The sequence below is a fragment of the Papaver somniferum genome, chromosome 4, assembly GCF_003573695.1.
Source record: "Papaver somniferum cultivar HN1 chromosome 4, ASM357369v1, whole genome shotgun sequence".
NCBI classification, from domain to species: Eukaryota; Viridiplantae; Streptophyta; class Magnoliopsida; order Ranunculales; family Papaveraceae; genus Papaver; species Papaver somniferum.
Window position 1 is genome coordinate 90194679 of NC_039361.1, and position 17292 is coordinate 90211970.

The 17292-nt window shown below is 36.5% G+C and overlaps 1 protein-coding gene across 2 annotated transcripts; it reads left to right on the top strand.

The window, feature by feature from the left end:
• Positions 1-3473: 3473 nt before the first annotated feature.
• LOC113276103 (two-component response regulator ARR11-like) lies at positions 3474-6834 on the top strand. 2 transcript variants are annotated; one of them, XM_026525687.1, is made up of 5 exons: positions 3474-3962; positions 4368-4520; positions 4648-5034; positions 5194-5267; positions 5485-6834. In XM_026525687.1, the coding sequence occupies exons 1-5, from the start codon at positions 3788-3790 to the stop codon at positions 6547-6549; spliced, it is 1854 nt and encodes a 617-aa protein (XP_026381472.1). In that variant the 5' UTR covers positions 3474-3787; the 3' UTR covers positions 6550-6834. The 2 variants fall into 2 exon arrangements, with proteins under 2 accessions (XP_026381472.1, XP_026381471.1); XM_026525686.1 differs by having other exon boundaries at positions 3478-3962; positions 5191-5267.
• Positions 6835-17292: the final 10458 nt, after the last annotated feature.

Sequence of the window (17292 nt, forward strand, 5' to 3'; positions counted from 1 at the left end):
CTAATAATTCGTCGCCAAAATATGCTTGGACTGCTTGGAATGCAATCACATTATGTTCTGTAAGCTCGCCTCCACGCAAGTGAGTACCCTTGTACGCTGGTGTAGTGTTGGCAACAGGTGAACCACTCCATGCTTGAGGTACTCCAAATCCAGAAGCAACACTCAAAATGTCTAGTACGTAGATGATCCACGCACAGATGCAACATTCTCAGAATGTACATTAAAAACTCCATATTCCTTGATTGATTAGAAACCTATAAGTTTTGGTTTGGCTGTTCTAAATTTCAAAAATAAATTGTAAATCAGGCCTTTTGTTTTTTTAATCAGACCATGTAAAAATTTGGTATAAAATTAATAAACCCTAATTAAATGTTATAAAGATTCACAATGAACAAAATCAAGTTTGATTTTTAATAAGGGTTTGTATACGTATTACTACCTTGTTCTTTGATGGCTTTAATTCTAACATGTTTCAGTGATCTCTTTTCATGGTTTTTTCTCCTAAAACACAAGGTCAAAAGTTGATACCGAAAATAAGAAAATGGGGAAAAACACGTCAGATAAGAAAAAGAAAACCAGTAATCAGGAGAGTCTTGCCACGTCATCCGGTGGGATTGACCGTGGGATATTTGGTGGGCTAAAAAGAATTATTGTATATTTTGATATCCACATTTATTCTGATATCTTAGATATCCTATACCATTTTTTTGTCGCTTGAGTTTTATTTCTTTTTTCCCTCTTTGCAATATTTATTATTTAGCGATTCTTACTCCTAATGATGTTCTATAGTTTTTATTTGTACAGGATTAACATACCTTTTTTAATCCCTCGAAAAAAGATTTCTTGATTCATGTGTGATCTCCATAAATCTGGTATTTTCTTTTAATCATCAATCTAAATTTTGTATTTTTTTGAATTAATCGTTAATCCAAATTTTATCAATGGTCGAGTTATTTAATACCAACTGAAAGTATAGTTGCAAGTATTTGTTTTACCCGTTGTTTGGAGTTGTAATTAGACGGATTATATTACAAAAACTGTAAATGGACATTGGACATTGAATTTTTTTTCTTTTTAATTCATGTGATTGATCTAATTTTATGATGATATCATGATGAATATTGCATATTTAATTTTATTTAAGTTGTTTATATTTGTTTTGTTATGTTTCCAAGATTAATAAGATTTAGTAATTTCAGTTAATTATTTGTTTTGTTATGTTTCCAAGATTAATAAGATTTAATAATTTTAGGTAATTATTTTCAAAAATGTGATTGGCTAAATAATATTCCGTGGGCCCAAAAGATTCTCCTGAAATTCTATTGGCTGAAATTTAAAATGGTGGGGACAGAATCAACCAGAAGCTCCGATTAACCACGTCGCTCGAAAAAACTCCATTTTTATATAGAGAATTTCAAATCAGGGTTTGCAATCTAAGGTACCTTGGTAACAAAGCATTCAATATTCACCATAAGATGAAAACCTGATTAGATTCAAGCTAATATCTTTCAACCGTTAGATCGAACTTAGCTTGTTATACACAAATGAAATGTACCTTCATTTAGGTTTGAGTAACCGTACCTAAACGTGCACACCTAGTCGGTTCAACAATATCTAACCAATGATATCCGTATGAGCATTTTCATATCACCCTTATTCATCTTCACCATAACTAGTTCAAATGACTCCAATGAACTAATTTGAGAGTTGTTCAATTGCTTAGATCTTATAATAATATACAAGACACAATCGAATCAAATCTGATTCACTCGAATCAATTCATGAACATTATAGCCACGGTTTGTAAAGATTACATTCCTTAATATATAAATGTTTTAGTTCATGAACAAACCGATTTTAGAAAGTAACCTGCTTAGGTATGCAAACGGGTACGCATACTTAAGTGACCGGATTGAGTTTGTTTTTAACTCCAAACTCCAGCAGAAATTCACTGATGTGAAACTTCCGCCCGTATGCGTATGGGTACGCATATTCACCCAGATTTCCAACAACCGCCGGTACGCGTACGGGTACACATACTTTAGGTTCTCGGTTTTGGACTTTACACAAATGTGAGAACACACTATGTTTATATCTAAACATGGTTACTTGTTCTAAACTCTCATTTCAATCATTAAAACTTTGTTAGAGGATGTTAAAATAGTTGTTGTTCACAAACTATTTTCATCAAAGCAATTTTCAAGTTATTGAAATAATCAACGTGACTTTCGTCACGAGTAAAGATGAACTTGGCCAAAGCGAAAGTTTACCAACACATATTTCGAGAAATAGATAAGTGTGATAAACTCGGCTCGAAATAGCAAATGTGTATAATTGAGGTCTACATAGGAATACGAATTTTGTCTCAAAAAAAGGAGATAAAATAGATATACTTTTGAGTGATAGATAAGTTCAAGTCTCCACATACCTTTTGTTGATGAAGTTCCACAAGTTCCCTTGAGTAGTTCTTCATCTTCATTCGATGAACATCGTGGAGTCTAAAGCTCAACTGCACTTACTATCCTAATCCGAGACTTAGCTATAAGTAGACTAGAAATCAAGACTTATAGTTTTGGAAACTAAACGTGACAAACAAGCTTGCGAGTTCGACCAAGCAATGCTCTAACACCATCAATCTTTGGGATCGACTAAAAAATTATTTATTTTAGGACAAAATAAAATAATTTACCTGGCATTTTTATTAGAATTTATTATCTTAATCAATCAATTGTTTGGATGAAAAATATCTAAGATTTTCATAGCTACAAGTTCTCGGGGGCCAAAATAAGTCTTATCATAGTTTCTACCATTTATTCAAATCATGCATGATGACCAACCGTTTCATGCCTTGACGTTACTGCACGGGTTATTTCTAGTAAATTTACAAAACCAAAAGGATATATATTTTTTTTTTTGATGGTAACCAAAGGGACGTTAATTAGACTATTACACAATTAAAAAAATAGGTAGTGTCATTGGGGCAACTCCTACGGTGTGGATGTTAAAACATCCACATCTCAAGGAGAATCCTTATAAGCAAGGATGATGAGAATTTTATGGAGATTTATTCCACTACGGAGATCTAGATAAATATGCACTAATTAGGACCCTCTTTTTCTTATTTTTATTATTATTATATTAAAATACTAAAAAAATAAATATATCCCGTTAGTCAATGATCAGATAAGGAAAAAAAAAGAAAAAAAAAAGAAAAATATAAATTCTGTTATCTAGTGAGCGGATGAGAAAAACAGAAACAAAAAAAAATACATCCGATCATCCTATGATCCAGCAGACTATAGCTATTTCCACATATTTGAGGAGTCCCATCTAGACTTCAGTAACATATGGATGTCCTACTATGATTGAATGGACCTATCTACCTCCACATATCCGAGGAGTTCCTATCTAGACTGTGCAAACATATGGATGTTACAATCATCCATAAATAACACTTTTTGTTTCATAAGACGTGGATGATCAGTCACAAAAATAGGGATGATTTTTGGCTTCATGAGTTGCTCTTAAAAGGAGATGCTGCCTGCAAGTAGGAGAAAGAGACTAACGTGCGCCGTAGGGACCGTTGACTAGTCTGCGCCAGTATTCTTTGCTCCCTCCACTTCACTCTCTGCTCTGTGTGTCCCTCTCAGTTATTCACAGAGTCTATCTCTCTCTCTCTCTGCACCATAGTTCATATACATAACACTAACCGAAAGCAAACCCCTTGGTTTCCTTCCTCTTCTACTTACTCCCAACAACAACAACTACAAAAGACCCTGATTTTGGGATGGTTATGGATCAATATCATCATCACCACAGATCAATGGAGATTAACAACAATGGTTATGTTAGTTCCCCTCGATCAGATTCGTTTCCAATTGGTCTACGTGTTCTTGTTGTTGATGATGATCCTACTTGGTTAAAAATCCTTGAGAAGATGTTAAAAAGATGCTCTTACGAAGGTCGGTCTGTCCATTTCTCACACTAAAAATCTCTAAATTTCTCTCGCACCCTTTTTTTTACTTAACTTAATTGAATACATTGATTTTACTTATTTTGTTGATTCCAGCAGTGATTGCTGCTAAATTAATGTTCTTGGTGAGTTTTAATTGTAGATTTTAATATAACAAATTGGCAAGCAAGAATGAGGATTTTATGTTTCTACCCTATATATGTACACGCTCTTATTCTCAACTACATTTGGTATGATTAAAAACTGGCATATTGTAATTAGATGTGTATTTTAGCCTCTTTAATAGTCTGAAAATGGTAAATTCCGGAATTTTATAGCTACTGTGTTGCTCTTAGAAGGATATTGTAGTATGATTGTGACCTTGTTTTGTATTTTGTTGCTTGGCGTGTTGCAGTGACGACTTGCTGTTTAGCAAGGGATGCGTTAGACTTGCTTCGTGAAAGGAAAGATGGATTTGATATTGTCATCAGCGATGTTAATATGCCTGACATGGATGGTTTCAAGCTCCTTGAACATGTTGGACTTGAGATGGATCTGCCTGTCATAAGTCAGTTCTCTATCATTTTTTAGCTTATTTAAAAGAAAATCTGTTCAGTATTATTAAAATTCATATTTTTCTCTTTTTATCAAATGGATCTTTACTTATGACAAGTATCATCTTATGAATATCACAGTGATGTCTGTTGATGGGGAAACAAGCAGGGTAATGAAAGGTGTTCAACATGGAGCGTGTGATTATCTTCTTAAGCCTGTGCGAATGAAAGAACTTAAGAATATATGGCAGCATGTCCTCAGGAAGAAGATACATGAGGTCAGAGACATCGAAAGTTACGAAGGAAATGAGGAGATTCTGTTCCGAAACGGATCCGAAAGATTTGAAGAGGGGAATTTCCTTCTTGGAAGTGACCTGAGTTCAGGGAAGAAAAGGAAAGAGACGGATAATAAAGAATGTGATGACCAAGAATACAGTGACTTTTCTTCTGTTAAGAAAGCTAGAGTTGTTTGGTCTGTAGATCTTCATCAGAAATTTGTCAATGCCGTAAATCAGATTGGATTTGATAGTGAGTAGTACCTAACTTTTCTTTTGGCATTCTATGAATGGTATTACATTATCTTTAAAACTGGCCATTCTTGCTTCTGTTACTGTCATTTACTTTTATTACATGTCATCCCATAAGTTAGTGAAATCCATGGTTTGCTATTTTGTTTTCTGCCAGAAGTAGGGCCGAAGAAAATACTTGACTTAATGAATGTTCCTTGGTTGACAAGAGAAAATGTTGCTAGCCATCTACAGGTAAATGTTTCTGCAACCCATTTGGACTCGATCAACATCAAATTATTACCTGTTAGCAAATTGCTTGGCCAAACTACGAGACTTTTCCTTATTCATTTGACTTATTCTGGCAGAACTTCCTCTCTATAAAATTCTTTTAGTTAATCATGAAAGCTTAAAACTGGCTTATGATCAGAGCATCTTGTAGTTGATCACTGACATAAAATTGGTTGTGTAGAAATATCGCCTCTACCTGAGCAGGCTGCAGAAGCCAAATGACCCAAAATCATCTTTTTGTGGAATAAAGCAGCCTGACTTTTCCCAGAAAGATCCTCCTATGACCTTTGCTCATAAGAGCTCGAGTCCTGTGCTCCAAAACACTGCAGCCAACGGCAGTTTTGGATACACTAGCAGCAATTTACTGGTCGAAGGTGCTGCCCTGGAAACCCATGAAGGCGATCTCAACGGTATTATTTCATTCAAATCGGTAACAGAACCTAGAAGCAGAAAAACTTTGAATGGTGATGTACCTTCTCCCAGGAAGGCCAATAATTCTCAGATAGGCTTCAGTCACTCTCTTGTGTTACCAGAGCTAGATGTTAATAACATATCGTTTGAGGCCAACATTTCTCAGAAGCACTCCTGGAACAGGGAGGTTCCAATTATGCGAATGAAGCAACTCCCTAAACAAGAGCAAAAACTGTATGGTTACACACATCTTGCGTTGCTTAGTCAGCAGAACAAGATCCAGTCTGAATCTCTACAGCCAAGTCCTTCCTCCATTAATCTTGGAACATCGGTTGGCGAAAGAGATAAAGCATGTCATTTGGAAATCAAGCCTTTGCATCTTGAAGATAAAAGTGACGACTTCAAGCACGGATTTCCAACAGCACCACATATAAGTAACCTATTACAGGCTGATGCAGAGAATACAAGTTCTCAAGAATTTCGACCCATCCTCAGAATTAATACTGATTTGCCGTGCATGAAACTTCAAGGATACAATCAGCACTGCACAAACACGAATGCAAGCACATGGAAACCGGACCAAAGAAACCAGATTCAAGGAAACGAGTCGACTTCATATTGTTCTCAGCAGGAATCACATCTTGGCCTTCTTCAAGATTATTTATTTATTGAGGATGTTGAGCTAAACAACATTGCGTCTATGAACTACCATGATCCTGATATGTTTGCGGACGTTCCAGCTCACTTATTAGACAAAGTCAGGTTTACTAATGATTACCTCTGCGAATCGACATTAGAGTATCCTATTATGGATCAAGGTTTATTTATAGCATGACAGAGGACAAGCATTTTTCTTGATACAGAGATTAGTAGTAATGAAAGAAAGGACATCTTCCTCACTGTGCTAAGTAAACTTCTTACTGATGAACTTCGTGCTGTTTCCATTAATGTTTGGGATATCATCTCTATAGAGAAAACGTGAGAACATGTACAATTGTCGAAAGCATTGTACTATTTTTTGGTTTTGGTGATTATAAACATATCATAAGTACATATATACACGTCTACTGCTGCTTGACTCATAAACTTAAGCTAGAATTCTGAATTTCACATTGTGCTACATTAACTTGCATCATTAGTAGTTCACATGAATGTTGCTCAGAAGTCTCTCTAGCGTCTTGTAGTATTCGTCCATCTTTCCATCGTTGGTATAACGGAGTTCATCATACAGGTAAGATAAAAACACCCTACAAAAATCTAACTTGTATCAGAATCTGACTCTTCCCCCCACCTTATGATTGTGCAATAACAATTGCTTGCCTCTCTGCTTCCCCACTCACGGAAAACTAAGCGTGTTGCATCTACAATATCAAATGATAAGAGTAATGATGTGCTATAAAAACAAGTACAAGATCAATCCCAACCAATTCTTATATTGAGAGGAAGGAAGGTGAGACCTGCAATAAATTAGACGACCAGAGGCTTAAGAATATACTTGTTGAGTATACCTGGAAACCGCCTAGGTGTGAACATTGTTCTGTTTTTAGTAATACTAGTGGTGCTTGTGCCAACAAAACATTTATTCCTAAAGACATTGTTCTGCCTCAGCATACAGAGAGAGAGAGAGAGAGAGAGAGAGTCTGAGCCTAAGAAGAAGATGAATGTTGGTTCTCAGAAGAAGGTACGTGAGAAGTGTTGTTGACAAGGAGGGTTGGTGACTAATACTTCAAAAAGGACTAGAAATCCTCTTCTTGAGGATGCTAGTAGCTCTAGTTCCGATTCTGGAGATAAGGATGTTTCTCATGACATTGTTTAGGATGATGTGGTTATATGCAGAGTGATGGGGGTGGTGGTGGTGTCAGAGAGGTTCTCAAGCCTATTCTGAACCCTAAGCTTCATAAAAAATAATATGTATGGAGTATGGTACTTCGGAAAACGTCTCTAACTCATAATTTAGATCTTAATGTGGATAATCTAATGAACTCTTCCGCTGGCCTATATATTGTTGTAATGTTACCTACAAGTGCATTACTAAAATCATTTCTATGAGAATGAAGTATGTTCTTTAAAATTTTATTAGTCCTTGTCAATTTGCCTTCAATTCCGGAAGGTCTGGAGAATTCCGTATAATATCATGCTTGCTCATGAAATTGTCAAAAACTATCGTAGAAGTAATGGCAGTCCTAAATGCTCCATGGAGATTGACTTGCAGAAAGCTTGTGATACTAATTTTCTTGGGCGTGCATCATTCTGAAATTTGGTAGACCGAGACTAACCCTAGGGTCAAAAGTTTCAAACAACTCAAAAATAAGAAGAAGGAAAATGTGAAATGAAGAAGAGCATGCATACCTTTAGCCACTCGTTATTCTCCATTCTGGAAGTAGAAACCAAGATCTTTGTCACATTCATAGCAGCAACATATTTAGAATGATCGCATTTCATTCTAGCCTCATCTCATCAGAATAACTCTTATACGTACTAAGCGTTTCATCCTGACCTCCAATTTCATCTAGCCTGTCCAGGAAATATACAAGCGGAGATTCACAAGGGTCATCCTTAACGGGCCTGACATTAAACGTAAACATGTTTTCACTCCAAGCTCTCCACGTTCGAAAAGTTTGTAAAGGAGTGCACAACTCCTTTGCAGATCCCAGAAAAGGATATATCTGCACAGTATATCCCATGAAACTGATACTGACTGATGTGATTTCAAATTGAGTTGTAATAAAAAGTTCGTTGAGACTTGTGAAAGCAATCGATTTTAGACTTAATTTTAAAGCAAAAAAAATAAAAAATAAAGCAAATAAATGTTGATATGTTGTGAAAATTATGGAGAGGCTAGAGCTAGGATTTCACCATTCATCAATACTTATGTGGTTTAATTTATATCATGCAATTTAAACAATTGTTTCGATTCAAAAGTATTGCCAAAATCAGATTCCCAAAATATCAAATGTTAATCGCAAGTATAACGCATCAAGAGTCTAAAAACTAAGCATGCATCATCAAGAGAATACACATTTGATTAATAAGAATCATTTAATTTATTTTTTATCAATGCAATTAATCATATAAAAATATTGCATAAATTTATTAAATTAATATTACCACATAATTCTTGAGAGAATGGCTTCCTCCGTCGCCCCAAGGATTGGGTTTAGCTCATCATTAGGAAAACACGCTCAAAATTCATTTTTTATTGCTCAAAGGTGGTGTACAAATGAAGAAATGGGAGAAACAATGATAACCGGGTTTGCAACAGTTATAAGTGTTACAAACTGAAAAGAACGATAGAACAGTACTGTCGCTGATTCTCGACCACGCTCGTGTGTCGTTTCCACTGTTGAAAAACGACTGTCTTGGATGGTCTGTTCTTCGCGTTCTTCAGATGAACTGCAGCAGAAAAATATTTCTAGAACTTGATTTTTTTCGACTCTGTGTTGCTCTATAATCTCTCAAACTCTCCGTAAACCTTCTATGATATTCCAACACCTATTTATAACCTAGCAACAACAAAATCTCACGTAATAACTTCATATAATTCTCCATTATTCTTCACGGCCAGTTTAGGAAATAATTCAGATTTTTGATCTCTACACGCGTTCTGAAGCTTCCAAATTGCCATATTTAACTCCTTCACACTCCAAATAGTTGTTAAGGTCTTCCAAACACGTGCAAACTCCTCTGCTGCTCGCGCAAATCCCGTGATATCCTCTTCCGAGAATAAACTCTCATGTTTTCTTCCCGTGAATTATCTAGCCAAATTTAGCCAATTAAATTACTCATGATAGTTTTTTGGGACATATCACAACTACCCAACAAATTTCAGCCCTTTAATCGACCCAGAACTCCTTCAAATATCGATCGAAAAATCACACAGTTCTGTTTTTATTTTCCCGCCAAAATTCAGTTTTGAAATGTTGAACATGAAGTGCCCCTATCCTGTTCTGGGGTGCGAATAACATATGGGTGCTGAGGAAAAATTTGGGTGCTGAGGATGAATTTGGGCTACGGATAACCTTGAGTGCCCCTTAGCCAAATCTGGGGTCCGTATAGAAAATGTCCCCCAGGGGTCCAAATATCATTTTTTGAGCAACTTTTTCCACACAAGTGTATTTCTCCAAAAACACCTACACAAACATAAAAACACCATAATAAGTACAAAATCAAGCACTAGCAATAGAGATACTAAGGACAATTCAGACACAAAAGTGTGTCTATCAAATACCCCGAAACTTATTATTTGCTAGTTCTCGAGAAAATCTAATATAAAATGACTACACTTAGCACGTGCAACAAGCCGTTAAACCGCTAGGTGGCCCTAGCGGCGGAGTGTTGTGTCCGGAGGGTTTACCAGAGGTGTACCCACAAAACCTTTACTCCAGACCCTAGCTATCTACGCAGAACCTTGGAAGGCACTAAAGAATCTCCTTGGTTGGCATACAATCATTGAATATAGGAGGAAGTACCCTGATGCGAAATTCCAATTGTTGTACACGAGCTTGCACTCAGCATAATAAAATTCATATATAAGTGACAAAGCTCTACTCAGATAGTTTCTAGACATCATAACCGGAGTCAACCAATCACAAGGAAAGATTAAGAAGATGGATAAAGAGAAAAATAGATGGTTCAAAGTGAAGGTGTTTCCCATATCTGTCTGAAGGCCTCTGCCAAGATGAACCTATCCTAATGGACTGAGATATCGGTCTGACTAATATCAACACAACTAGCATATACAAGGGGACCAGTGGTCGACAAACCTAATTCTAGGTCAACACAACTGGCATATAAAAGGGCACCAGTGGTCGACTTTATTGAATTTATTCCGATTGGTCCGATGATCTGACCTCAAACTTTTTTTTTTTTTGGTATCTCAATCACCGTATTTCACCCTAGAAATGGTAACAACTTGAGTCGTGTGACCCACCAAATCACTTAAGAAATAAAAACAGAAGGGATTAGGATTCAACGAGTTATGGCGAAACTACCATGTTTTTAATAATTCTAACACCTGAGCTCTGTGCTTTTATGAATAGACTCTTTAGATGTTTCCATCTAATCAGATTGGTTCCTCAACTCCTACAACCAAGATGTTCCCATCCACTTAGATTGGTTAGTGCCAACCTTAATAAGCATAAATTTCTAGGCTCTGGAGTTTATTTATTGCAACTAAAAGCTAACAAAAAGTTTCTTCCCTACCCCTAAACTTAAATCTAACATTGTCCTCAATGTTTCTAATGAAAGAGCAATACCAAAAAGCAAAGTAACATGAAGAATCAGTAAAAGAGAAGTCGGAAAGATAGTACCTGGGTGAAGAGAGAAATCAAAAACTAATATACAACATACAATCGCCTCGATGGTCAATCAAGGGTAAACAGGGTCCTCCGGAGGGACCTCCTCAACATCATCTGTAAGAAAGGGCTCTAAAAAGGTTTTCAATCTCTGACCGTTAACCTTCGAAGAACTACCACCATCTGGTGTCTCGATCTCAACAGCTCCATGAGGAAAGACAGTGCGAACAATAAAAGGACCCGTCCACCGAGAACGTAACTTCCCAGGGAAAAATGCAAGCGGGTATCATACAGAAGAACTTTTTGACCTGGAGAAAATGACTTCCTTAATATATTTCTATCATGCACAAGTTTCATTTTTTCTTATACTCCTTCGCATTATCGTAAGCATCTATAAGAATCTCTTCCAACTCATTGAGATGGAGTTTCCTATGGGCTCCTGCCTTGTCGAGTGAAAAATTTAGCTGCTTAACAGCCCAATATGCTCTATGTTCTAACTCAACAGGTAAGTGACATGCCTTTCCATACACAAGTCTATAAGGCGACATTCCAATGGGGGTCTTAAACGCAGTACGGTAAGCCCATATGGCATCAGTAAGCCTAGACGACCAGTCTTTCCGATTAGGATTAACTGTTTTCTCTAATATACGCTTTATCTCCCTATTGGAAACCTCTACCTGACCACTAGTCTTTGGATGATATGGGGTAGCTACCTTATGTGTAATACCATATTTCTTCATCAAAAGCCTAAAAGGTCCATTACAAAAGTGCGTCCCTCCATCACTAATTATAGCTCGCGGTGTACCAAAACGTGTAAGTATATTATCTTTCACGAACTCAATCACAACCCTATGATCATTAGTCTTACACGCAACCGCCTCAATCCACTTAGAGACATAATCTACAGCGACAAGGATGTATAAGTTACCAAAAGAATTAGGAAGCGGACCCATAAAGTCAATACCCCATACATCAAAGACCTCAACAACTAAAATAGGGTTCAAGGGCATCATGTTCCTACGGGAAATGGTTCCTAATTTCTGGCAACGTTCACAAGTAACACAGTAACTGTGGGAGTCTTTAAACAACGAAGGCCAATAGAATCCACACTGCAATATTTTAGCAGCAGTCTTCTTAGCACTAAAGTGACCCTCACAAGCATGATCATGACAAAAGGAAATAATACTGGACTGGTCATTCTCAGGTATACATCTCCTAATAATCTGGCCTGGAAAATACTTACACAAATAAGGATCATCCCAAAAGAAGTGCTTCACCTCAGCTAAAAACCTAGAACGATCTTGTTTACCCCAATGTTGGGGCATTAGACCAGTAACAAGATAATTCACTATATTCACATACCAAGGTGCTTGGGTAACATAGAACAATTTTTCATCAGGAAAATTATCCCTAACAGGAGGAGAATCATTAAGGGTATCCACAACAAGCCTAGACAAGTGGTCTGCTACTACATTTTCTGCACCTTTTTTTATCTCTAATGTCTAAGGAAAATTCCTGCAACAATAGGATCCATCTGATCAGTAAAGATTATGATCTTAGAACCTAAGAGGTAGGATCTAAACTTGTCTAAGGCAAACACAATAGCTAATAGTTCCTTCTCCATAGTGGTATAGTTCAACGGGGCATCATTCAGAGTTTTGCTAGCATAGTAAATCACATGAAGTAACTTATTTTCTCGCTGACCTAGCACAACACTAATAGCATAATCTGAAGCATCACACATGATCTCAAAGGGTAGGTTCCAGTTGGGTGCCTGGACTATGGGGGCGGTAGTGAGTAAATTCTTAAGCTTCTCAAAAGCCTCTAAACAAGCATCATCAAAGACAAACTTAACGTCTTTTGCAAGCAAATTGCAAAGAGGTCTAGAAATCAAGCTAAAATCCTTAATGAATCGATGATAAAAACCTGCATGCCCTAAGAATGACCTAATATCTCTTACGGTTTTTGGGACCTATAAAGTTTTAATAAGGTTAAATTTTGGCTCTACCTACCTCTATACCCTTCGAAGATACTATATGCCTTAGAACAATTCCTGAACGAACCATGAAGTAACATTTCTCTCAATTAAGCACTAAATTCTTTTCCTTACACCTAGTCAAAACTAGTGACAAATGATGCAAGCAATCATCGAAAGACGAACCAAACACTGAAAAATCATCCATAAAGACCTCTAAGAACCGTTCTACCATGTCAGAAAATATGCTCAACATACAACGCTGAAAGGTCGCAGGGGCATTACATAGCCCGAAAGACATGCGTCTATACGCAAAGGTACCAAAGGGACAGGTAAAAGTGGTTTTCTCTTGGTCTTCTGGGGCTATGACAATCTGATTATAACCGTAGTATCCATCTAAAAAGCAATAATGGCAACGTCCAGCTAATCTCTCTAGCATTTGGTCGATAAAGGGAAGGAGAAAGTGGTCCTTCCTAGTGACCTTGTTCAATTTCCTATAGTCAAAACAGACACGCCAACCCGTGGTCACCCGGGTTGGGATTAACTCATTGTTATCATTCTGGACTACAGTAATACTAGATTTCTTGGGAACAACCTGAACGGGGCTGACCCACTTACTGTCTGAAATGGGGTAGATAATGCCTGCATCTAACATCTTAAGAACCTCGGTTCGAACTACTTATTTCATATTAGGGTTCAGTCGACGTTGCATCTACCTAGAAGGTTTGGTATCACTATCTAAATAGATATGATGTGATTTCAAATTGAGTTATAGTGAAAAGTTCGTTGAGACTTGTGAAAGCAATCGATTTTAGACTTAATTTTAAAGCAAAGAAAATAAAGCAAATAAATGTTGATATGTTGTGAAAATTATGGAGAGGCTGGAGCTAGGATTTCACCATTCATCAATACTTATGTGGTTCTAAATTAATTTATATCATGCAATTTAAACAGTTGATTCGATTTTAAAGTATTGCCAAAATCAGATTCCCAAAATATCAAATGTTCATCGCAAGTATAACGCATTAAGAGTCTAAAAACTAAGCATGCATCATCAAGAGAAAACACATTTGATTAATAAGAATCATTTAATTTATTTTTTATCAATGCAATTAATCATATAAAAATATTGCATAAATTTATTAAATTAATATTACCACATAATTCTTGAGAGAATGGCTTCCTCCGTCACCCCAAGGATTGGGTTTAGCTCATCATTAGGAAAACACGCTCAAAATTCATTTTTTATTGCTCAAAGGTGGTGTAAAAATGATGAAATGGGAGAAACAATGATAACCGGGTTTGAAACAGTTATAAGTGTTACAAACTGAAAAGAACGATAGAACAGTACTCTTGCTGATTCTCGACCCACGCTCGTGTGTCGTTTCCATTGTTGAAAAACGACTGTCTTGGATGGTCTGTTCTTCGCGTTCTTCAGATGAACAGCAGCAAAAAAATATATCTGGAACTTGATTTTTTTCGAATATGTGATGCTCTATAATCTCCCAAACTCTCCGTAAACCTTCTATGATATTCCAGCACCTATTTATAACCCAGCAACAACAAAATCTCACGTAATAACTTCGTATAATTCTCCATTATTCTTCACGGCCAGTTTAGGAATTAATTCAGATTTTTGATCTCTACACGCGTTTTGAAGCTTCCAAATTTCCATATTTAACTCCTTCACACTCCAAATAGTTGTTAGGGTCTTCCAAACACGTGCAAACTCCTCTGCTGCTCGCGCGAATCCCATGATATCCTCTTCCGAGAATAAACTCCCCTGTTTTCTTCCCGTGAATTATTTAGCCAAATTTAGCCAATTAAATCACTCATGATAGTTTTTTGGGACATATCACAACTACCCAACAAATTTCAGCCCTTTAATCGACCCAGAACTCCTTCAAATATCGATCGAAAAATCACACAGTTCTGTTTTTATTTTCCCGCCAAAATTCAGTTTTGAAATGTTGAAGATGAAGTGCCCTTATCCTGTTCTGGGGTGCGAATAGCAGATGGGTGCTGAGGATGAATTTGGGCTATGCATAACCTTGGGTGCCCCTTAGCCAAATCTGGGGTCCGTATAGCAAATGTCCTCCAGGGGTCCAAATAACACTTTTTGAGAAACTTTGTCCACACAAGTGTATTTCTCCAAAAACACCTACACAAACATAAAAACACCATAATAAGTACAAAATCAAGCACTAGCAATAGAGACACTGAGGACAATTCAGACACAAAAGTGTGTCTATCACTGACCAATTCCGGTTAGTCGTAGCATACACTTTGTTGCAATGTTCTAGATGGATCCATGTTATATGCATCCATCAACATCTTAATAGAATCCAACCATGTCTTGTTCGGAAATAACGGTTCCACAAAATCATTTGATGTTGTGGATTTTGATGTGTATTTGACAACCCTAAGTTAACATGTCGAACTTACGAGCATGTGGTAAGGATCAATCCGACTCATAGAAATACCGGTTAGTTAAGTTACACTAAAGAGCTTACTCAAAGTGGCTTGATTGACTATAAATGAGTAGAGAATTTATTCTACGAAGTGATTTTGGAGTTTAAGTGATTTTGAACTTATCTAGTTTAATATGGACTTGTTGAAACGATTTTCAAGAAGATCCATGTTCACTAGTGAAGAAAGATCCCCTAATCATTCTCATCCTCATTGTACATTCATATTTTTCTTGTAGTTTTTGCATTATTCATATTTTCAGAAATTAAATCGACAACCAAAGTAATCGAAATCGTTCCTGGGTCCTACTCGGTTGGGAGCTTAGAGCGAGGAGCAATAAGTTCGGACTTGGAAATCGCCAAAACTCGGTCTAATACTTGGAACCTATTTATTAGAGACTTTTATATTGATGCTTATAAGTCATGGTTTGTACCTAATTAAAATTAAAATTTAGCACTATCCAGTAAATAAGTGTGTAATATTTTTATATTGAACGTATTTATCATGTATCTAGAGGTGTTTCTATTTGGTAACTCCCATCTGAGGGGTTATAAAAAATTTCTTTCTTATTTTAGTGCATGCAAGGTCGACTCGGAAAAATCGTTAACTAGTTTCGCTCAAAAATCGGTTGTCTTAGTCGCTAAAAATCGGAAATCGCCTCGGTTATTTAGCCTGTAGCGATTACTCGGCGAGTGATCGCTGTCGTAGGCGTCAAAAATAATTACACTTTCTTACTACTCAAAATATAAATATAGCAAGGGCAAGAAAAGATCGTTCCCACAGAGAGGTCTAGGTTGTCGATATGTTTCGGTTCCTTATGTAAAGCAACGGGGATTTTTCTGATTTTTATGAAAGTAAAATTATACTAAAAGCAAATAAGAAAATAAAACACGCAAATCAAGATATAAAGATATTGGTTAAGGATTTCGTTTTCAATCACAAACATGTTCTTGTCTTAATAACTAGAATTGGTATTTAATCTCTCATTATCAATAGCCCTAGAATACCTTGTCGAAAGGATATCCCGCTAATTTCCTGATTTCATCAACAAACACATTAAAATATGCGATTATGAATTCTACCAAAAGAATAACCTAACGCCTTGCGCTAATCAAGTTCAACTCCCATGGATCATTAAGATTCATGAAATAAGGCTAGTCAATGCAATCGAAATACATTGCGCAGATAATTTAACAAAGGTCAAGATTCACATATGATTACAAGGATGTATCACTACAAGCTATAATCATAATTATGCTACTTGTGTTCAAGGATTATCGCTCGATGATTAACCCTAAACTAGCAATAGATGTGATTACAAGTTTTACCAATTTGCAACTTGACAAAACAAACAATCAAATCATGTTGTAATACGTCAATCACATAACTATATTTTCAGAGAATCATGAACGATAAATATGAGACAAAACTAATATATTGAATCAAAGAATCATGTTATGTGAAATCCAACTAATCCATAACTAAAAGAAATTAAGTACTTATGCTCATGGAGTTCATAACAAGAATAAAAAGAAGTTTCGTGTTTTAAACCCTGGAACAAAAGTAGAAAAGAAGATAAGATTGATCCCCTTGTTTTGGTTTCCTTTTATACCACCAAAACTTCACCTTCCAAACCTGGGTTTTACTACAACCAAATACTCTCGCCTACAACTCAGGCCTCAAACGGAGCCCAACAACTCCAACACATTACCACCATCAGAACCAAGGCTAGCTGAAGCTATGTCTTGGCTAAGTTGCCAAAGACCAACACTACAGCTCACATCCTGCAGCAACAAAACATCTCCTAAAACAACCTTCAGACTCGAGACAATACTAACCC

What these genes read in the sequence shown, in the direction of transcription:
- LOC113276103 (XM_026525686.1), top strand. Translation starts at nt 3,788, where the DNA reads ATGGTTATGGATCAATATCATCATCACCACAGATCAATGGAGATTAAC. An exon ending in AAAAAGATGCTCTTACGAAG is followed by an intron (nt 3,963 to 4,367) that starts GTCGGTCTGTCC and finishes GGCGTGTTGCAG; the next exon opens with TGACGACTTGCTGTTTAGCA. An exon ending in ATGTTGCTAGCCATCTACAG is followed by an intron (nt 5,268 to 5,484) that starts GTAAATGTTTCT and finishes TTGGTTGTGTAG; the next exon opens with AAATATCGCCTCTACCTGAG.